The sequence below is a fragment of the Lutra lutra genome, chromosome 8 (genome assembly GCF_902655055.1).
Source record: "Lutra lutra chromosome 8, mLutLut1.2, whole genome shotgun sequence".
Lineage (NCBI taxonomy): Eukaryota > Metazoa > Chordata > Mammalia > Carnivora > Mustelidae > Lutra > Lutra lutra.
In genome coordinates, this window is record NC_062285.1 from 76,001,972 (window position 1) to 76,025,235 (window position 23,264).

Consider the following 23,264-nt stretch of genomic DNA (forward strand, 5'->3'; position numbering starts at 1 on the left):
GTATATACATTACGGTGGTGAATCAAGATATGTGTGTAAAGTTCTCAGACAGTCTTAGGTTCAAGGCTAATAGCCAATTCTGTGATGGATAAAATACCACCTATGGTCATTAAATTGTTTAAAATCACAAATAATTTACACTATCCACTTGTTTGCCTATAGGAAGTAATTATTAAAATAGGTAATCCACCACAGTTGACATTTGGTTCCCCTCACCCCCATCCTAACTAATTAGGTGGGTAGCCTAATAATCTGGTCCCTTAATAATTCTGGCACTCAATTTTTTCATCTCTAAAAGTGGAAACTATAATTATAAGGTGTCTGTGTGGAGTGACGGTCAAGTGTGTAAAGCACCTAGCATATACTTGATACAGAGTAGATACTCGGTTATTGATCTCTACATTATTCATAACAACAAAGAATTATTTCTGTGTAATCAGCTTCCTAAAGATGCTTTCCATGTTTATGTAGAAAAACCACGTACAGTTTTGTCATTTGGTTGTTCTCAGTTAGGCCCAAGTTGGGCAGGTACCTTGGTGTTAACAGCCGCTTTTATTTGTCTGTTCTCACTAGAAATCCTAGCGGTATGGCCGCCCCACAGCTGACAATGACCTTACCTCAGCCCCTGTGCTGCTCTTTTGAGAGAGCCTTGCTGCTGCTGCTTCTAGGGGGAACCCTGGCCTGTGTGGTTTGAATTCTGCTTTCGAGCTACCGAGTTTATTCCGTGGACTATATTTTTCTCACTGATCCAGAAGGAACGTATAAGAAAACACTGAAGTTCATAACTTAATATTATACTTTATACCTTCAAAGGTGCCTTTGCTAGTATCTAGTAGTTTACAAAAAGAGTTGATGATTAGTTTATAATTCTAAGAAAACAAAGCAGGGAATGAGACCTTTCTTTAAATTAGCGGATAGTGAGCAGTCTAAGAGCAGGCTTTATTTATCCCAGCATCAAAATCATTTATTTTTTAAACATGTCTTTCTGAATGTTACAGTGACCATACCAAAGTAGATATAAAATACTCCAAAATGATGGGATCATTTCTTAGTGGTTTCCCTGAAATGAGCACTAAGTGCTACTGAGCACAGGTATGTGGGAATAAGAATCATTGGTTTTATTGATTCTTTCTGTGACTTTGGGCTGGGACCGAATCTATCTTGAACTCCCATTGTAGCACATGGTAGGTGCTTTAAAAATCTCTCTGATGTGGACTGCATTAAATTGTCCATGTCCAAGGGCTATCACAAGGCCCCTCGGCACTGATGTGGAGATTACTGAAGACTGGTTGGGAAGTCCAGATAAACAACCGAAAGAACTTTTAAAAACAGGTGCACTGGGAAGAGTGTATTAGCCCAACATCTTCATAAACAGTGCTTTCAAAAGCAGATACCTCCATGGGAAACGTGCCTTTATTTGTCAGCTGGATTGCAGAATTCATAAAGAAGAGCCTATTCCTTTGTTGGAAAATAAGAACAATTTAACTTCTGGAAATGACTTCGCAGCTTGGAACCCAGCAATGCCTATTTTGGACTAAACTGTCTGTTAATTAAACTCAAATGACTAAACATTCATCACCTTGCATTGCACCTCTCAGAAAACAAAAACAAAGCCAAAAAAAAAAAAAAAAAAATCCTGGGGTTTTCAGTGAGGAAAACACACACACACACACACACACACACACACACACACACACACACACACACACACACACACACACACAGCCTGTCTAAAGTGCATACATAAGGCCCACAGGATTTAGAAGGCCAAGGGCACCGCGCCGACTCCCGCGGGGGTCGGCAAACCCTGCGGTGGGCCCAGCGGGCGCTGCTCCCGGCGCGTTGGCAGTTGGCGACCCCCCTCGACTCCCCCCTCTGCTGCGGGCTCCCTGTGGCCTTTGGAGGCCGGCGAGTAGGCTCCAAATGTTTTCCATATTTGTTCAGCCTCCGTAATTCGAATACCAGGGCAGGCTCAGCCCGCCCAGCGCCGCGCTCCGGGGCCCAGCGTGCGGCACACGCATCCACCCACCCACCCACGCAGCGGCCATGGGCAAGGACAAGCAGCCCCGCGGCCAGCACAGGCAGAGGGGGCCAGCCGCGGACGCCGCCGGGCCCGACGACATGGGGCCGAAGACGGGCAAAGGGGCCCCCAAACAGTGCGGGGAGGACGAGGCCCGGACGTGCTGCGGCTGCCGGTTCCCGCTGCTGCTCGCGCTGCTGCAGCTGGCCCTGGGCATCGCCGTGACCGTGGTGGGCTTTCTCATGGCGAGCATCAGCTCCTCCCTGCTAGTCAGAGACACTCCATTTTGGGCTGGGATCATTGTAAGCATCAAGTCTGTTTTGCCTAAGCGCGTGTGCCAAGCAGGAACGCACGGCCGCATGGTCGAGTCCTGACTAACCCAACTGCATGCGCCCTTCCCCAGCTCCACTCCTCTAACTCGCGCTCTGCTTGGTGACGGTGCCGGCCCGGGGGCAGGGCTGGGCGCGGTGGGACTCCAGCCTCTCTCCAGCTTGTAGCTCTCCGCGCCTCTCACGGGCCTACCTCTGGCGCTCTGGAGCTGGGGAGGCGAGCCAGAGGTGGCTTATTGTGGTCAAATTCAACGTTCTGGGTAACAGCAGCGGATTCCCTTTGCCTTTGTCCATACCCTGGTCCCTGGACCCCACCCTTGTCTCCAGATCAGTAACAAACAGTGAAGAAGTTCACGGAGTACAAGGTTAGGAAAAAGCCTGCGTTTGGGGTTGCCACGTTGGGTGGTATTAATTTGATTTTTTTACATTTGAAATTTCATTAGTAAGTTTTATAATGTTTTAAAGCAGGAAATGTAACTACAGCAAGCACAGCCTTAATCTGCTGGAGTCTAAAGTGGGATGAAGGCAGGGGCTGGCTATGGCAGGAGGGTATTTGGGGCTCTGCTAATGGATGTTCTGTTCTAGGCGAACACTGGTCAGCTGTTGCGAGTGTTGAAACACACAGCGTACTTGGCTTCATTAAATGGCTTCTTTGATGTGAAATGGGTGCCATTTACTGGGCACCTCATGTTGCCTGTCCTGATAGAGGCCTTACATTTATTATTTCTAATCCCCACATCATCCTTAGGGGCTGGTTAGTATTGTTTCATTTCTCAGACGAGAAAACTGAGAGCGGACTCATCCAGGGTTGTGAGCTGACCAGGTTGGCCAATCAGCCAAACGGATTCCTTTTTGCAGCAGACTACACCTGCGTCTTCCTCACCAAGACACACTGCAGTCCCCATTCAGTTTGTAATTTTAATAGTCTGTTTTAGTGCCTTGAGGCTGACTACAGTCTCTTTCATGTGCATTTAGTTAACAATTTTTTGTCTTATTTGATCCGTGAAACTACGCTTGGAGGTGGGAACTGGGACCCTCTTGGCACGGTGGGGGGAGGGGGAGCAGGCTAGGAAAAGTTAAATGACATTCTCAAGGCCTGACATTAAAAGTGGCAGAGCCGAGGGGACACTAGAATGGCTACTTCTGGATCCTAGTATCAACTGTGTCATGACTGCTATTACTGACCACAGGAGGTACAACTCATAAAGCTACCCTCAGAATAATTTTGTATCAGGGACAGATGTTAAAAGCACCTGATAAATATGCATTGATGCAGGTATTTTCTCATTAAGATTATTTGAACTCACAAATTCTTGCCGAGTAATTTAAAACTTTTAATTTGTGTACTAAGAATTCCCATGAAATTATCATGATTGGAGTTTTCTAAATCAAGTAATTTTAAAAATAGCTTTTCACTAAGATATACTGGGTATTTTAGTCACCTAAATGACTGTCAAGATACTCAACGGTGGAGGGGGTGGTGGGGGGAGTCTTTCCTTAAGACCAGGCGAGTTGAAACAAAGGAATAAGAGTCCTTCATTCAGTGGTTTTGAATATCACTTACAGGTGTGTCTTCTATCCTTTCCTTATGTCAACTTTAAAAAGTCCGGGACCAGAAAAGCACTTTTTTGATAGAAAAAAGTGCATCTTGATGTCTAAGTCACATACATACAGATCGTGCCACTCTGAAATTTCACAAACTGAGCAGTTCTGAAATTTCAGGAGCACCTGTTGGGAGCATCACGTGCTCCTAATTGCCTTGGAACCTCCCTGGGTGTGATGCAAAGAGCATTGTAGACAGCCAGCTGTCTGTTCTTTCCAGTTTTCCAGTTTATAAACTAGGATCCATCTGAAGCTTGCCTGTGCTGTGTGGCCCTCATGCTATTGGTAAATCTGTTTTCTTTCAACAGAGACTTTGTGGAGAGAAAAACAGTTAGTGGAGACTGGTGAGAAGGGTCTCAAGGAGCTGGGCAAGGAAAAACTCTCCTCCCAGCTGGGCCACAGACCCTGTGCTTGTTGTCTGCATCTCGCTCTCTGTGTTTGGTCACAGGCACTCTTCCAGACTTTCAGGGAAGTAAGAGGGCACCCGGACGAGAACATACAGAAAGAAGCCTGGTACTGAGCCACAGGCTGGACATTATTTGCTGAATAACTTTGGGCAGGTTACTTAACCTAAGTTTCCATTTCTTTGTTGATGAAATCAGAATGGTAATAAGTCCTACCTCTTAGGGTTGTCGTGAGAATTAAACAAATCAATACATGTTCTCATACTTAGAGCAGTGCTGGCTTAGAGCATTCAGTGAACTGGCTCTTTTTATTAGCAGAGTAGCAATCACTGGGAGTGGCAATCACTCTTCAAATTAGAGGCAGCTCTATTTTATCTCTAATCTTGCGGAATAGTTATTTCAGACTCACTTACATGTCCTAGACCAGTTGAACTCTGAAGGTGATACCAGTTCAACGGTCTTAAATTTCTCTGTTCATAGCCAAATTACTCTTAGCAATCTGAATGGTATTCGATTAGTCCAGTACTTTCTGGACCTCTCTGGAGACTTACAACAATGAACTTGGAGGAAAGGGACCTCCTCAGGATCATTTCCCTCAGGGATATGGAGTGACTGGTCTGGGATATCCTCTAGGGAATACTGAAATGTTTGCCCTGTTTAGATCTGCTAGATCAAAGCAGTATAGGTCAGTCCCAGGGGCTGAGACAAAGTCAAAATCCACTTAGGTCATTTAGGCTGAATTTGAATAAGCAGGGGTCCCAGACTGTGCCCCCAGTCCATCAACATGTTTAATGCTTCACTCTTCTCTTTCTTTTTGTACAGGTTGCCTCTTACCATATAGTACTTCCTTCACTTCACAAAGGTTATTATCCCATTACTTTGGGATTTGGGAATCACCGTTCTCATCATAGAATCTGGGTAGGTGGATGAAGCCACTTAGGTGACTTACTGACCAACATCTGGGTGACTTGATGACTATACAGTGAACTTCTCGTTATAAACTGGAGAAGTCCTTGATAATCTATGATCAGAGATTTATGTCCAGTGGAATTTTAGGAAAACAAATAGGTTATTTCCTGTCTATCCATAGATGTGATTTCCCTCATCCTCCATCAGAGAGATGACTGAAGGCTTTTTACTTCAGTTACAAAAGATTCCTGTAAAGGAAAGAAAAAAAAATGGAATGGAACCACTGTAGAGACTTGGTAACCTGTAAAAGTGCCATTCTTCTCTCAAAATTCTTTATAAATGGTTTGAGGGTTGTAGGTCACACCACAATGGCAATACAAAGTGAAACAGAGTCTTTGAGGATGAACTTGGCTCAGGGCAGGGCAGCCTAGGAAATAAAAGTCTGTTTTGCATTTTATTCTATTCATGGTTTGAGTAGTTAGGTCAAATAGGCAAATAAGTTTGCTCATCATAATTCTTACTGATGAAAAACGTGTAGGGACTGAAGGAATCTAAGAACTTTGAGGCCTTTACTTAATTCTTGCTCGATAGAATACAGTTTTGGCTTAGGTGAAGTGTGACATGTTTGAACTTTGGCTTATTTTTCTTCATGCAGTAACATTTGTTGGGGGTGTCTGCTGTTCTAGGGATTGGTCTAAAAATAATGAGTCATATACCAGGAGAAGGAGATCTCTAGAGATCTGATGGGCATGTGCCCTCATCACATCTGACAGTAATGAATACTTCCAATTAAAAAATTTAACCTGCACAAATATTTTTAAAACCCATTACCTTTCAAAGTATTTCACTTACAGTGATTTATTTGCTTTGGCATCTCTACTCTGAAGTCAATTTCAGAGCAAACTCTTGGTTCTCATCCCTGATGGAGATGCATAGTATTTGCTAGTCTCTTGGCCATTATAGGGAATATTCCCATGGAAAGCAGAAATTTGCCTTATTGTGGTTTTCAGCTTTCCTCATAACTTTCTCCATTGCTCCCATATCGCACCCAGCGAGAATAAAAACCCTGAGATGTACACCACATTAATCACATTAGAAAGTTTAAGGAAAGGGCTTCAAAGGAAGGGAAGAATATTTCCTTTCCTTAATGTCATTCATAAAATTCATCGTATGAATCTGTAATGATTAAGAGTCCTGTCAAGAATTTCAATAACATTTTTCATATGTTAACTTACTCTAAGGAATTCAAAATGCAGGTGTATTCAGATTTTAAAATCTATTTTTAACCTTGGCTTAATGGAAGGGAAAATTGGGTGGTTATTTATTTTAAAACAGACTATATCCTGAAATGCACAAGGAGATCTATGACATGTAGCAAGTAAGGAACAGTTATCATCCATAATTTATAAGTAGAAAAACTAAGTAAGACATGATGATTTGGGTACAAGATTTGATCATGGTTATAGGAGAAACTGGAAGTGAGGAAGGTTTGGAATTTGGACTTTGGATAGACCCTAAAAAAGTCAAGAAGCCAAAAGTTGTGTCAGTTTTCCATATAGATGTATTGATATTTGAAAAAGTTAACTTCAAATTATGCTTTTAGGAATACATTACATAGTAACACATTATTTTTCATATTGGGATTTTGATGTGCTTTCAAAACCTAATATTATATCTCTGGCACTACTGGGAAATAATTTTTATTATAGCAACTGTCACAAGTTTTTAGAAACTGAGGAGTGGTAATTATATGGCCTAACTCAGTCCCCACTGAGTATATAAAATAAATAATGGTAGGAAAATTATCTTTTGGTACATGAATTTCTCCGAGTAAGTGTAAAAATGGAATATAACTGAATTAATTTGGCAGAAGAGATTAATTATAATCAGTATATGAAAATAAAGGGGATTATTTGAGAATTTGGTGATCTGTTTCCTGAAAGGATATTAGAAAAAAAGAATAAGAAAGCTTAAGATTGGACAGACTCATTAGGAGAAATGTATTTTCACCTGTGCTGCTAGCCCGATACTAAGCCACACTTGCTAAGGGCCAAGGAAGGGCTTGTTTAATGTGGAAATTATCCCTGGATCTTCTTTCTCTTTTTAAAATAAGGAGGAAACATGGTGGGTCCTAATATTTTTCAGTTCTGTCGAGTGAATATATTCAACGCAGAAAGTTAATCTCTGGAAACTTTTGAGATATCAATCATCATTTGGTTTTATTTTTTTATGGTAGAAATACTAGTGCATAGAATTTGGGGGTAATCAAATGAAACAGAAAGCTATTTATTCTCTTTAAGTACAGTGTATGTCCAAGGGACTCTTGTGTATCCCCCGACACATGATGGGTGCCTGATCAGCTTTGAGTTGAATCCCTTCTATTCCATACTTCCCATTATCTTTGTTTCTGTTTGAACTTATGAAAACTCATTTTTTAAAAGATTTTATTTATTTATTTGACAGAGAGCACGCACGTACGTGCAAGCAGGGGTGTGTGGTGGGCAATGGGAGAGGGAGAAGCAGCCTCCCTGCTTGTGGGGCTCAATGCGGGGCTGGATCCCAGGACCCTGGGATCATGACCTGAGCTGAAGGCAGACACTTAACTGACTGAACCACCCAGGCACCCTGAGAAAACCCATTTTTTAAACTATGGTTTGAGAAATGACATATAGTTGCATTTTGCAATACAGACAGATTTAAGTTTATTGATAACATTTTAAAGAACTACTAGGGAATAATAAGGAATGTGTTATCACTCCATTTTGGGCTCTGGGGTTCCAGAAATATCCAGGACACACTAATGTAGCATTACTGAGATGTTTTATTTCCTCTTCTAAAATGACTACAGGTTAAAAAAAAAAAAAGAAGAAAAAGAGGTCATTTGACTTATTTTGCATATGTCTAAGTAGAATAAATTAGGGCAAACTAGGATTGACGAGGCTGATGCCATTGTCTTCCTTCTACAAAGGAAGCAATGGCATAGATTTCCTAATTTAGCATAAGAGTTTCATAGTTTGCCAATATGATATCCACTTCGAATTTGTTCTGATGATATGGCTGTTTTCTAGTCCTTTTCTTGCTGTTAGCCTTGTCTGTGACATTTGTATTAAGGGTGTTCTTTAACCTGGGTCCATTGCTGGTGTTCTCTACCCTCTCTCCACCCTCGAAGAGTTAGCATCCACGTTGAAGTATCCACAGGAGGCCCTGTGAGGAGCTCAGTATGTGTATTTCTGTATTGCTGTAGGACAGGAATGGAATCTCGTCATTAAACTTTAATTAGATATCATTTCACTGCAAACTAGAGAAAGGCTGATCAGAAAGGGCCCATCAGTCTAGAGCTGGATGGGACCTCATGATGTCATAGTTTAACTCTGGTTGTTTCTTGCCATGAATATCCAGGTCCAGGTTTATGACAACGAGTTCGCAAGCCGAAGGTAAATTTTGTTTTTGAAAAGTGGATGTTGGTAACAGTGTTTATAGCACAAGCTGTGTAAAAGCCTATTTTAGAGGCTTATCCTCTGAGATTCTTCGGATGCCCCCTCACATCTCGGTGTACTGAGAGAAAACTTGGCAGGAGTAACTGTCAGATGCCCGAGTGAGGCAGCTCAGTGGATCCCCCTGGTTCATTTTAAAATTCCTCTGTGTACACCTACGTGTATGACAATAACGAAAATGCATTTTTCTTTCAGTCTTAGTCTTCTTTAGCAAATTTTGTTCCGGTGTCTCTTCCTGGCTTGCAGACAGCTGCTCTCTTACTCTGTGCTGCCATGGGCTTCCTTCTTTGCCTTGCTTGGAGACAGAGTAGGGTCTCTCTTCCCCCTTATAAGACCACCAGTCCTGTCAGATTAGGACCTCACTCTTCTGACCTCACTTAACCTTAATTACTTCAGAGAAGCCCTGTCTCCAAATTTAGTCACCTTGGGGGTTAGAGCTTAAACCTAGGAATTCAGCTTTGTCCATAGCCCTTTCAGTGAGGGATGTAAGTTGGTACAACCACCTCTTAATCTCCTTTCCCAGTTTATTCCTGAAGTCCCTACAGCTTCCATTGTTCCTGGAACAGTCGGAAGTCTGCATGTTTCTTTTCTTTCTTTCTTTTTTAAGATTTTATTTATTTATTCATTTATTTATTTATTTGAGGAAGAGAGAAAGCAAAAGACAGGGCATGAGTAGGGGGGAAGGGTAGAGGGAGAGGAGGAAGCAGACTCCCCACTGAGCAGGGAGCCCGATACGGGTCTCGATCCCAGGACCCTGAGATCATGACCTGGGCCAAAGTCAGATGCTTCACCCACTGAGCCCCCTGTGTGCCCCTGTCTGAATGTTTGTAACAAGTGAACTGATAACGATGGTGCAGCTGGGTGGTGGGGCTCTGTGCTCATGCCAGTAGTGAGACGTATGGAGGAGGTGGTTTTTTTTTTTTTTTTTAAGATTTTATTTATTTGTCAGGGACAGAGGGAGAGAGAGCAAGCGAGCACAGGCAGACAGAGAGGCAGGCAGAGGCAGAGGGAGAAGCAGGCTCCCTGCCGAGCAAGGAGCCCGATGTGGGACTCTATCCCAGGACCCTGGGATCATAACCTGAGCCGAAGGCAGCCGCTTAACCAACTGAGCCACCCAGGCGTCCCTGGAGGAGGTGGTTTTTACTGCATTTACAGAGTGCTGCTTCTGTCAGATTTCTGTAAAAATAAAGTGGAGTAGATTCAGCTAGTGACTACAATTCTTTGGCTAGCTTGGGCATTTCTTTGCTATCTTAGCTCTTTAAGGCTTAGAAACCACTGTTCAGTAAATCTCTGCCTTTCTTTTCTGTTCTGGGAGTGACTTGCTGTCAGCATCTAGCTAAATGATACCTTGACTTCTGAGGCAAGGAAGTGAGGGTGGTTGGCTGTGCAGTGGCCACCGGCCTCTGATGGGCAGTGAACTCATGCTTGGTGTTTCTAGAACTCAAAGGAAGTCACCTCTTGGGTCTTTATACCGTGCAGCTGTTGTTCTCACTTTTGACGAAGGTTCTGAAAGTGACCAGATGACCCATTGTCGTTCTACAGAATGGGTGAGAATGAAACTCTGGAGGTGTTCCCACCTGGGTCTCATGATGTAACAGCCTGGGAGCCTGCGTCTCCTTGGTGGATCCCCCCCTTCAGCACGCCTTCCTATAGGATTCTGTTTGTCCAGCTTAGACATCCCGAATGGGGCTCTGCTTTCATTTATCAAGTGCCACACAGCCCAGACTATCCCAGAGAGAAAGACGAGAGGAGACTAGAACCGCTGATCCAGTCCGAGGCCTGGAATGAGGAGCACATGCAGGGTATGGCCCTTGTTCTGGGGATACCCACAGTGTCTCCTGGCTGATCTTTGAGCATAGTTCAAGTAGGCACTCTAGAGATGGCCCCTGCCTGACATCCTGGAGTGTGATTCAGTGTCGCTGTGATTCCTGGGTGCCGGCAAAAGGCCAGTCTGTGAGTGGACACCGGAAAGCAAAGGGTTTGCTCACAGACCCCATACTCAGGTACTGCTGAAGAAGTTCTGTTGGAGCCTGCTTCTGTCCTTGCAGAAGGGAGCAACGCTCCACCCTGACTGGGAGAGGCCGCAAGAAACATCTAGGACTATTTGCCTGGCATCCCACTCAGCTATTGTTTTGAAAGTGTTTGATTCAGCATTCATTGTAATGAGCCATTAAAAAACCCTTTTAGATAGGTTATTACCAAAGAAGCCCTCTCTTGTGTGGAAGATAATGATAGGTGACCAGAAAAGAGGGGGACCCTGACTAGGGGGAGAATTTTGGCTTTTTGACTAGGGAAACAAAGTAACCTCGCAGCTTCCTTCTGAAGGATCAGGTGTGGCACACGTATCAGGCCATTAGGCTCAGGCTGAGTCTTATCTCACTTTAGCTGTGCAGGGGGGGGGCGGGGGACGCTAGGAAGGAAGGAGGCCTTTTCCGAGATAAGGGAAATAGCATTTCAGGGCTCATCATTTCTGCTGGAGGGGGGAGTGAGCCGCTCCCTTAGGGAGAATGGAGGACGACCATCCATACCTCAGGGAAAGGCGGGAGTCTGAGGCCTCGAGCCAGCAAACCCGTCTCTGGGAGGTGAAGACAGTATAATCAGTGAAAAGTAATCCCTCCAGGACCGCCTGGAGCTGACAGAACCCAGCCATTTCAGTTCACATGTTACATGTTCAGGAGGGTGACGCGTTTCTCGCATGCAGTCAGCTCGTCAGATTCTGAGGCAGAAGGAGCAAACCCACACAGGTTGGCTTCGCCTCATAATCTTCTCGTGAACAAGTAGTTTGGGACGCCTGTTAAAGTGTTTCGCTCTGAGTTAAGGGCTCTGAGACCAAATAGAATTTTTAAAAATGAACCCGGGGGACCGTAACTATTGTGTGATAGAAGCCTCGATAAATTATTTGCATTCAGTGACTGACTCTAGTGCGTCACAAATTTTTCCACCTCGAGACCTCCCTGAGGCCTCGCTCCCCTTCTCCCTGTCCTCACACACATCACAAAAAGCTTAGTGTCTCCTAACCCATGTTGCCATGGAAGGGAACAGGAGAAATGCTAGAGAGGCTGCAGGCTGCCTGGGGACACTGACCTCTTCATTTTGAAAAGGACAAAACACTTTTCAAAGGAGAAGTAATATTACTATGTATTACTTAATGTTACATTATAGCCTGGTATTTTTTTCTTCTAAAAAGTGCTCTCAATTAGAAAAGCCACTAGATAATATTTTTCAACGGTTGAACAGGATGGTTCTCTCGTTTACACTCTCGTTCCTGTGTTATATAATTGAATTTATATTGATTTACCGTATAATTTCTACGTGCTGTACTATTTCACGAATGTTTATTTATTATACTATTTCAGATACATGAATCCAGGTTATTCATGTAGAATTATCTCTGCAATCATTATAAAGTGGGACCTAATTTGAGAACCTGCTTAATTATGCCTGAGTAATAAGATCCAGCCTATAACTAACTATACTATAGGACGAGGCAAAAATCCACATTTACAGGATTCCTTTCCCTTCTGAGGACTTGAAAAATCCCAAAGTGAAACAAATGGAGTATAGGTTGTTTATTTTCTCCACAAATATGTAGCAATTCTATCCCTCCTGTTGACTTAAGGGACATGCTAGAATACAATTTTTGTTTCTTTTACTTTCTTTGAAAATGGATAATTTTGCAAATGTAGGTATTTATTGAATTCATTGGCAATTAGTTTCTGATTAATCATCACGAGAGTGAGTGAGGTGCTTGATTAAGAACAGAAACAGAAGCCTATATGAGAAAGAATACTTAAGATTTTTTTAAAAATTTGCGTTGAGAGAGGCGGTGGGGAGGGGCAGAGGGAGAGGGAGAGAGAGAATCTGAAGCAGACTCCCCATTGAACATCAAGCAGGCCTAGGGCCTCCAACTCACCGCCCCCAAGATCATGACCTGAGCTGAAACTAAGAGTTGGATTCCTAACCAACTGAGCCACCCAGGCGCCCGTAGAGTTTCCACATCTTTTTCTGTCTCCGTTGGTCTTTCCATATGCTAGGTACAGTGGCCCCAGGAGCTCAGTGTCTGGGAGAGGACACACAGACAACCAACTACCATACAGTTTAAAAAACCAGGTACTAAGGTCTTGCCCTGAAGAAGATAGCACAATGGAGTCTGTGATTAAGCCCATTCAGGGAGGATCAGAAAAGGCAAGGTGAGGGGGTTCTGAAATTACAGGACAGGCATCAGCTTTGGGATGAAACAAATGTGGGTAGAATCCTAGCTCTATCAATCTGTAGCCATTTCCAAAAACCTTTGGTTTTGCTCCTTATTGTCATTTTTGTGTGGGCTTGAATAAGTACAAGCAGCCTTAGGCAATCCTATGATTATTCTTAAATTATGAAAATTTTCAAGTATATAATAGTGTGTAGAGAATAAGAATACAACCACCTACTTATACCCAGGTTTGTCATTTTAATATTTTGTCAGAAGTGTTTTTTTTTTAAGAAAGAAAATATTACAATACTTGTTTCTTTCTTAGTCCTATTTATCTACCCCACCATCCTTCTGTTACTCACTCTCCTGAATCTGGCACTTATCACACACCTATGAGTGTTTTTATACTTTCTTATATGTATGTAACCATAAACAATAATTACTTGTGTTTTATATTTCATATATAAATAGCAGCATAACATCATTTTTGTTCAGCATTGTTTTTGGGATTCATTTATAATAGTACATGAATACCATTCATTCACTTTTGTTATACTGTATTTCCTTACAGAAATACAATTTATTTATTCTCCTGTAGATGAAAACTTAGGTTATTTTCAAAAGTGATTTTTTTTTCTTTTGCAATTACAAAGTGTTGCAATGGACATTATTTCTCATGGCTCCCCATACACATATTTCAAAGGTACTTTATGGCACATTCCTAGAAATTGGAATTATTGGATCATAAGATATAGGCATCTTCAACTTGCTAGCTATTGCCAAGTCAGGACAAATTTTTACTCCCACCAGCATCAAATTAGAATTTCCACCAATCTACAACTTGTCAGCATTAGTTACTGTCAGGCAATTTACATTTTTGCCCATCTTGTTTATCATGTTTTATGTTTTTCTGATCACTAGAGGAGTTGAACATGTTTTAATGTTTACTGGCCATTTTATTTGTTTTCTAACATTTATTTACAAATATTTTCTATGAGTTGTTTGTCTCTTACTCATTGATTTATAGGATTTCTTATCTTTGTTATTTAACCTTTGTGATTTGAGCTACTGCTCAAATAGTTAGTACCATACCTTTCATCCTTATCATGGTGCCTTTGTTGCAAATAAGATTTAATTTTAACATATTTATATTTAACAATCTTTTTTATGGTGGGTGCTTTGATAGATTTTAAAGAAATCTCTTCCTACGCCAAGTCATAAAGATACTTTTCTAGATTGTGTTCCCAAAATGCTGAAGGTTTGCTTTTGTATTTTTACCTTTAATCTATGTATTCTAACTTTTTGTGTATGAGGTGAAGTAGTGTCTCATTTTTCTTATACAAATTATTGTTTTAGTACTATGTAATGAATAATTGGTCCTTTCTATACTTAACAGCTACTTCCATTTATCATCTATCAGCTTTCCATATTGGATCTGAGGATTGTGTCTGTGAATCTCATTAGTTTCATCATTTTATTTGTCCTTCACTGTGCTGATACCATAGTGTTTCAATGAACAGCACTGATATGCTCCTTGTGATGAAGATGGCAGCATAGCAGCTCTCCTCCACCCTTCCCCACTCCCATCTTGTTCTTTTTCCAAATTCCCTTGGTAAGACTTAGCCATGTTCCCTTTTGTCTATATTTTAGAACTGGCTTTTGAGGTCTTAAGAAAAGTACTTTTGGTATTTTCATTTAATTTATACTTTATATACATGAGCAAAGATTCTCTCTTCATTTACCTGATGCTCTACAGTTTAGCTACAAGGTGTCCAAATGTAGATTTGCTTTCCACTTTTCCTACTGGGGACTTGTTATGTCTCCTGAATCTAAGATTTTTGTGTTTTTACCAATTCTGAAAAAATTTCAGAATATTTTAAATATTTGAAAAAATTTATTTTTTATTTAGTTTTTTTCAAATACCATCTCTTTCTTCAGTCTCTCTGCTTCTGAAGCTACTGTCAAAGGTATGGACCTCCTTATTTCATCTTCCCTGTTTCTCACCCTCTCCACTGTGTCATATCTATTATTTTGAATTATTTCCTCAGTTCTATCTTCTAGTTCATTGTTCCCGATTTCAGTTGAGTTGAACCTTTCTATTGCATAGAGTTTTTCATTCCAGTGGTTTTCTTTTTCCTTTCTAGAACTTCTATGTTTACTGATGTTTTCTTTTTTAAAATATCCCTAATGTTTTTTAAAGTACCCTGTTTTTTATTCATATTTTCTATTTCTTCTTCCATGGCTTCAATTATTTCAAATGTACTTTTTTTAAGAGGCTCTATTCTTTAGTTCCATTATTTGAAATCACAAGCTTTAATTCTTGGAGAATGTGTGTGTATAATAAAATATAAAAAATATTCAAAAAATAATATTTATCTAAAAATAATAATCAAAATAATAATAATCATCTAAAAATAATCAAAATACTAATCATCCCTAACAAGTTAACAATTTTTTTTTTAAGATTTTATTTATTTATTTGACAGAGAGAGATCACAAGTAGACAGAGAGGCAGGCAGAGAGAGAGAGAGAGAGAGAGAGAGAGGGAAGCAGGCTCCCTGCCGAGCAGAGAGCCCGATGCGGGACTCGATCCCAGGACCCTGAGATCATGACCTGAGCCGAAGGCAGCAGCTTAACCCACTGAGCCACCCAGGTGCCCCGCAAGTTAACAATTTCTTAATAAGATCAAATCAGTGTTCAAATATCCTGGATTAACTCATGGATATTTCTTCACAGTTTGTCAGAATCAGATCCCAATAAGATCTATACCTGAGTTCATATATTTCTTATGTTTCCTTTACTCAAAGATTTACCCTTTCTCTCTTCTTTCTATCAAAGCACACTCGGTCTCCCACTCTTTCTCTCCCTCCTTCCCTTGTCCCCCCTTCTCTTCCTCTTTCTCTCCTCTTCACAATTTTTCGTTGAAAAAAATCAGGGTTTTTTGTGGGGTTTTTTTGTTTGTTTTGGTTTTTTTTAGGACTACTTTCTCAAAACCACCTCCACCCACCCCCATCAACTAAGACAGAACACTTGTCTTGATGACTTCCAGCGCTAGTGGGTTCATTATTGTCTAGCCATGTAAGGGTGTAGCCATTTGTGGGGCCTAGCTTTATGCCGTGATCTTAGCTCCATCTCTTAGCCAATAGAAGCTCAGAGCATTTTAAAGTATTTTATAGCTAGAAGGGTTTCATAACAGTTAGTCCTTACTATTATGCAGAAATAAAACCTCTCGATGTTTTAAAAAATCTTGTTTGGATCAACTTGCAGGTTTCTTTACCTCTCTGAGTCACAATTTTCTATAAGATGGAGTAATATTTTTTGTTCATGGCATTGTTTCAGGGAATAAATGAGCTTAATATATGCAAAGTGGGTAATGCACAAAAGGTACCCTTTCTGGGTAGAGGAGATTCTTGAGCAGGGTTTGAAGAATGAATAATGCTGGATTCAAAGTAGCTGAAGGGGGAGTACTATACCAGGAGGATAAAAAAGTAAAAGGATGTTTTAGGTAAAAGACACAATTCATGTCCTAAGCTCAATTTTCATCCACAACCAACTTTATTGCTTCACAGTTCTATTGCTTGTGTTCGTTCAGTTTTTTTGAGGATGTAATGGCAAAAATTCCCAGTAGTTACTATCAAATATGAATCTTAATATAGACACACAGATCTGTTATAATATTAAAATAAGACCCAAACCAAAAGGATTCTACTTAAATGTCTCCATGATAAGTCATGCATTAGGATAGTTGTTGGATTTTTCTTCTGTTTTCTGAGTTGATACAATGCTCAGTTGTGAGATTCATTGGTTTCAAATGAGCTATTTGCAGTAATCTTGAGGCAAGGTTTTTGGAACTTACGAATTGCAGCAACTTCGTGCTGGCACATCTCTCAAAGATCTCCTTAGCTTTCCAGCCTTGCTTTGGCAGGGACATCAAGAAAAGCACACTATATCCACAGGATTTGGGGGATTCAGGCTCCCTTCATCCAGCTGCTGGTCACAAATTCCAACTCCTTTTCAACAGTTCCATCAGGGTAGTTTTCTATTATCTTTTAAAACAAAAATGAGGTACAAGTGAACATCTGCAAAGCACAATGTGTGCTGAGAAATAAGGCAGTCACTTGACAAGCACATTTCCTTCCCACTTTTTCTGTGCTGGTACAACAGAGCTGGCTGAACCACCCAGTGATGAAATTACAGTGCAACATTGGCTGAGAAAATTAAAATTAAAAGTGTATGTAATACAAAGGTATGCAAAGATATATAATACGTGTAAATATATATATACTTCTGGTTATCAGATTGTTTGAAATCATGATAAAAGCCAACACTTTGAATTAGAAAGGACATAACCTACCATGGGAAAATCTTTCAGCCAGGTATGTAAGTGTTCCTTAATATTCCTTCCTCCACCCTTCCACCTCCTCCTCTTCCTCCTTCTTCTTTAAATTTTTATTTATGAGAGAGAGAGAGCACACAGGGGGATGGGGCAGAGGGAGAGAGAGAATCTCCAGCAGACACCCCAATGAATGCAGACCCTGAGGTGGGCTCCAGGCAGGGCTTGACCCCAGGACCCCAAGACGCTGAGATCATGACCTGAGGAGAAATCAAGTGTCAGGCACAACTGACTGAGCCAGCGAGGTACCTCATTACTCCTTACTTCTTTACCAACCAATCAGAGCTTTAATCCCAACAGAACAGGTGACTCTATCTCATTGTTGATGATTACATGAGCAATAATGTCCTTAGGAATTGCCTCATCACTTCTTAGAAATCTTGTGTTTACAATGTATTTTCCAAAGAAATCCGGATTGAGCCAAGATCTAGGTGATAGACCTTCTTCGTGTTTCAACTTAATTCATTATCACGTTAAATTATTTATGTTGTATACCACATTTGGAAAGTCCATACATTTACAGTAATTCAGATATGGACCTGTCAGGGATCAACTCCTCAGTCAAAAGGATAATCATGATAATGAAGGGGGAGAAAAAGACTGAGAGGATATTATAGATGGTCTAAACTCAGGTGTGACAGAGCAAGTGTCATTTCTCTTTAGACTCTGAAAAGAAATCATTTTCTGTGATAGAATTGCTTATCCAGAATTGCCTTTTCATGGAGAGATTTTGACCTCAATCTCTACCAGCTTCTTTTAAAAATAATCTCTTGGCTTGTCTTTGCAAAGCAAATATTATAAATTGTCCTCCCAGCCCCCATAGGAGGCTGGGAAAATGTATAGATGAGGAAATGTGCTCTAACCCCAACTCCTCCCAGGCCAAGTAATGTTCTTGAATGAAGAGAATTTTTCTGCACTAAAAATTGGCAATTTTTACTCTAAGGAAAAAACAAAAACAAAAATAAGAAGAGTGAAACTGTGAAGCTCTGGGGTTGTAGATTCCTAAGGCAAATGAAAAGGCTCTGAATCAGGGTGCTTGGGTGGCTCAGGCGATAAGCATCTGCCTGTGGCTCAGGTCATGATCCCGGGGTCCTGGGATCGCGCCCCACTTCGGCTCCCTGATTGATGGGAAGTCTGCTTCTCCCTCTCCCACTCCCCCTGCTTGTGTTCCCTCTCTCTGTCTCTCTCTGTGTCAAATAAATAAATAAAATCTTTTAAAAAAAAAGAAAGAAAGAAAAGGCTCTGAATCTCTTCCTGATAATGTGATAAGACAAATAAAACTCTCTTTAGCAAAAGTTGCTAGACATAAAAGTTGTTGTTTACTTGCTATAGTTTTGTTTGTAGTGGAAAAGAAGCTACTACTTTGCTTTGGGTTTAATAGAAACCAAGAAAAATGTTTCCTTTTTTTTTCAAATTTGTAATAATGATCTGTGCATTAATATTTGTAGCATTTAGAAACAGATAGTTACAGTTTTGTCTTGCATCTCGTTATTCAATTCTGTCATAAGCTCTTCATTTCATTTAGTTACACGCTTATTGCTTTTGGAATTTCCCATTAATACCTGTGCACTATGTTTGGCTAAAACAATTATATATTTTTAAAAAGTAATATTAATCTTTGATCTATCTGCTCTGGACAGAAAATATTTGTAGCTGAACAGCATTTTTTTTTCAGAAATTAAATACTTGTCCTTGTAAAACCATAATAGTGTCATCAGAGAAACATATACAGCTTGCATAGTTACCAAGATTGGCATTTCCTGGGTAGTAGAGAATAAAGAGTTTGAAGCAGAAACAAAAAGAAGCAAAGAAAGAATTGTATAACTCTTAGGTGTTTACAAACTATTTATGTCAGCAATACTGGGAAGATTTTTGAGAAGTAAGCCCTTGCTATGAAAGCAAAAGTAGCCCAAGTCATTAAATGAATGGATTCATTTGACTATGTGCTGGTTACTCTGTGACATCCTTTATATATTCTGTCTCCTATAGTCCTTACAGCCATTTTTGAAGTAGGCATTGTTGGTCCTCTCACAGATGATGGAACTGAGGCTTGAAGAGGTTAACTTGTCCAAGACAAAAAGCTAGAATGTGGCGGAGGTGGGTTTTGAACCCCAATCTGTCGGATTCATAGCTAAGATATATTGCCTCCATCTCTGTCTTTAGGCATGCAGCCCATTTTGCTGTAAAACTTTATTTAGTTACCCTCTGTTGACTCTTATCTGGGGCATGTGTGTGTTATCTTTTATGGAGCCTGTTAGGTCTCAGATAACTTATAGTGCATCTGTGTTGTTGAAATAACAGAAACAGCAAGGCTCTCCTAAGAAACAACTGTGAGTCCACCATCTTTTTAAAGGGGTTGCTGGGCATTACCAGTTCAGTGTTTGAGGGGGGAACGTATCACCTTGAGGATTTATTGTTTGTATTTCGCTCATGTTTGTCGGAAAAAGAAGCAATGATGTGAAGTCCTATGTTCTCCATGGCTCTTCTTAACAAATGACATAGACCTGGGTCTCCCAGTTTATTTGTCTGTGGTCTACCTGTCCACTTTGAAGCATCGGGGAGTGCTTTTGGTCTCTTCTCTTTACTGAGGTATCTCCAGACCCTCAAAGAGTACCTGGTGAGTAGGTACAAATGAATACTTGTTAAATGAACAGAATGATAGAGGGCTACATTTATATGTATTATTCATTTTAGCTCAAATTTAAGAGAGAGTTATGCTGGCACAGTTTGAGGTCCTATGAGATGGGGAAAAAAAAATAAAACCTACTCCAATTGCAGGTGCGTTATTTATGATCCCGAGCACAAATGATAAAGTATTATTTTCTCTGTGTTGCACATGAAGAGACTGAGTCTTAAAGATGACATCGCCTTCCCCCAGCCTGGACAGTCATTTGCCTCTCAAAGACTGTTGTGTATACCATGCGTCAGGAGTGGTGCTGGGCTCCTTTCAGCACAGGAGAGGAGCAGAGGCGGAAATGTTCTCCAGATCTCTGCAGCTTCCATTTCACTCACAGTGAAGTCCAGATTCTGCCTTGGAGGTGACCAGGCTGTGTGATGGTTAAGAGCCACGCTCTGGACTCTTGGTGCCACTCTCAGCTCTGTATTTGCTCTGTGACCTTAAGCATAAAAGCTTTCTGAGGCTGAGTTGCCTTATCTATGAAATGGGGCTAATAATAGTGTCTACTTGATAGGTTTTCATGAAGACCCAATGGGATAATTTACCTAGAATGCTTGATTTTAATGCCTGGCACATAAAAGTCCTGAAAATTGGCCTTAAAATGTCTAAACACCTAGACTTGATAATTCGTTTTTCTTATGTAAATATAAAGATCATGGCAAATATCTCCCGTATCAGCTAATACAAAGTAGACTGTGTGCTATTTGTCATGAGACAGTACACATGTTATCAATTTTTTTTTTAAGATTTTACTTATTTGTCAGAGAGAGTGAGCACAGGCAGGCAGAGTGGCAGACAGAGGCAGAGGGAGAAACAGGCTCCCCGCTGAGCAAGGAGCCCGATGTGGGGACTTGATCCCAGGACGCTGGGATCATGACCTGAGCTGAAGGCATCCACTTAACCAACTAAGCCACTCAGTCGTCCCTTTGTTATCAATTTTAAACATGGTTAACTTGGTAATACATCTGTGAGCCCCTCAGTATGCTCGAAGTTTGGCTTACTCTAATAAACATATAAGTGACTTGCAATAATGATAATAATTACTACCAATTATTCTCCAGCTATTTCTTATGCATGATTGTAGGCACCTTATTTACATTAGCATTGCTCTTTGAATAAACTACCAAAAGAAGGCATTATTGTCTTTATTTCATAGTTAAGGAAACTGAGGCTAAGAAGAGTAAATAACTTTGTCCAAGATCATTAGCTAGAAAAATAATAGAGTCAAGCATCAGCTGTAGCCCACACGTTCCCCCCTGTGCAGCACTTAATTATAGTTTCCTACTTGATTTTAACACAACTAAAGAACAGTTACCACTTGTTGAATGAACTGTTAATTAATGTTTCATACTTTTGAGAGTTATTTTCACCTTTCTTTCCTCATCTGATTAAGAGTATTTTTGAGTCCTTTTATCTTGCTTTTACCCAAAAATGTAATTTAAAATAATAACTAATAATAATAATGATGATGATAACCTCATAACTTTAGCAAATTTAAGTCCCATTTAACACCAAAAAACTTTATTGTCTTTAAAAAAATAATACACTGGAGGGAAAAAACCCACAGTTGATTCACTGCCCCTTACGTTTAGGAAAGATGAGGGATTCTGATGAGTGAACAGTAAGGAGGGGTTTGTGCGAGCTGCTATTGACTGTTCATTTTCCCTCTCAGCCCAGACGGATCAAATGGCATTACCCACGGCAATTAATTTTCCTGTGCCTCAGTCCTTCAGCAAAGCAGGGATTAAATATGAATTTCCAAAGAGCAAAGAGGGTATCTTACTCTTCTTTCTAGTCCCAGCATCTACCTCAGTGAAGGTTGTTGAGCTAAATGCAGTGGGAAGTAATGCCAAGATGAGGGTGAAAGTTAAGAGCAAGATCTGAATGATGACATCATACCAGTTCTGACTCCATTTCTGCAAACTGGGAGATGACTATTGGGCTTTCTCTCCAGGTCTCTCCCTTGCATCTTTATAGTTGATGCTGCAGGCTGGTTTCCGGGATTCCAAAGAACTAGGACATAGTAATACGCCGAGCTTTCCTCTTTAGTTGCAGACTAATCCCACTTGGTTACCAGATGCTGCTGTAAGAGAAGAGACTCAGAGGCAGAGTGGGGTCGGGGTACAGGGGTGTGCTCCAGGGCTTGTGACAGCGGCCTGTGCACATCTCTTCCCAACTGCATGCTCACTGACTTTACATTGATAGCAGTGAAGGATTTTTTTTCCCTCTAGTGTTAAGGGTTCCTGCAGTAGGAAAGACTAAATTTCTTTATGAGGAAACTATTGTTATTATATCTCATTATTACTTATAATAAACAAGTGTTTTGTAGGAAACTCCACTTGTCAGCGTATCACTCCAGATCCCAGTCTTTCAGATAAACCCGATATCAGGGGTTGGCATGTAGAAGACTGTTTTTAGCTTAAGCTAGTGGTTCTTAAAGTGTTGTTTTGGGACTAGCAGCATTGCCCAGTAATTTGTCAAAAATGCAAATTTTTGGTCTCCACCCCAGACCAATTGGATCAGAAAGTCGGGGGATGCCAGTTTTTCCATGTCTAATACCAAGCATTTCTGACACACTGACTTGGACTTTGTCTTACCATAAGGCCTTGGCAATGAGAATCTGGTAAAAATGCTGAAGTTATGCCAAAATAGCCTCTCCCATCCTTCTGAAATCTTGATTCAATAAAAATTCCTTAATAGATCCTCATGAAATGTTCTTTTATGTATTATTTAAATCTCTGATATACTATGTTAGTCAACAATATTCCAGAGTGAGACTGCGTTCAGTCAACAGAGTACTGTCTTTATCATTTGTTGAAAATATTTCTAATATTCTACCTTCAATCCTATTAAACAGATGAAAATCCACAGAAATTCTCTTAAGAAACATCCAGAGAAATACTTAACAGTTCTGCTATGTCTCTCATTGATCAATTCTCTGTGCAAACATGAGAAGAGAGTTCGTCTTGTTACTATACTGACTGAATATAAAGGTGAAAGTTGATTAACTTACAGAAAGAGAGTCACATTTCAGGAACACAAATGAAAGGGCTGGAATGGAAGGAGGAGAGAGACTTTGAGAGGCATTTGACAGGGGAAGGTCGTATTCCCCAGGTAGGCCTGTCAAGCAGCTCTGTCGACAACAAAAAGAAGAAAACAAATAAATTGGAGGTTGTGTGAATGTCGCAAGACCAGAATATAAATCTGTAGGACATGGAGAGAAGTAAATATCAGTAATTCACAT

General features: G+C 40.6%; 1 protein-coding gene across 3 annotated transcripts in view; it reads left to right on the top strand.

Annotated features, from left to right (window-relative positions):
* Nucleotides 1-23,264, top strand: part of SSPN (sarcospan) — a 112,055-nt gene that overhangs the window by 73,187 nt on the left and 15,604 nt on the right. Inside the window, exons 1-2 of one of the 3 annotated variants that reach the window (XM_047741046.1) lie at nucleotides 1,944-2,322; nucleotides 5,178-5,273. The exons of 1 other annotated variant lie outside the window; for it this stretch is intronic. In XM_047741046.1, the coding sequence (XP_047597002.1) occupies nucleotides 2,047-2,322; nucleotides 5,178-5,273 (372 nt within the window). In that variant the 5' untranslated portion in view covers nucleotides 1,944-2,046. Of the gene's footprint in view, nucleotides 1-1,943; nucleotides 2,323-5,177; nucleotides 5,274-23,264 lie in introns of those variants that run through there. One more of the 3 variants, XM_047741047.1, reaches the window with a different exon arrangement.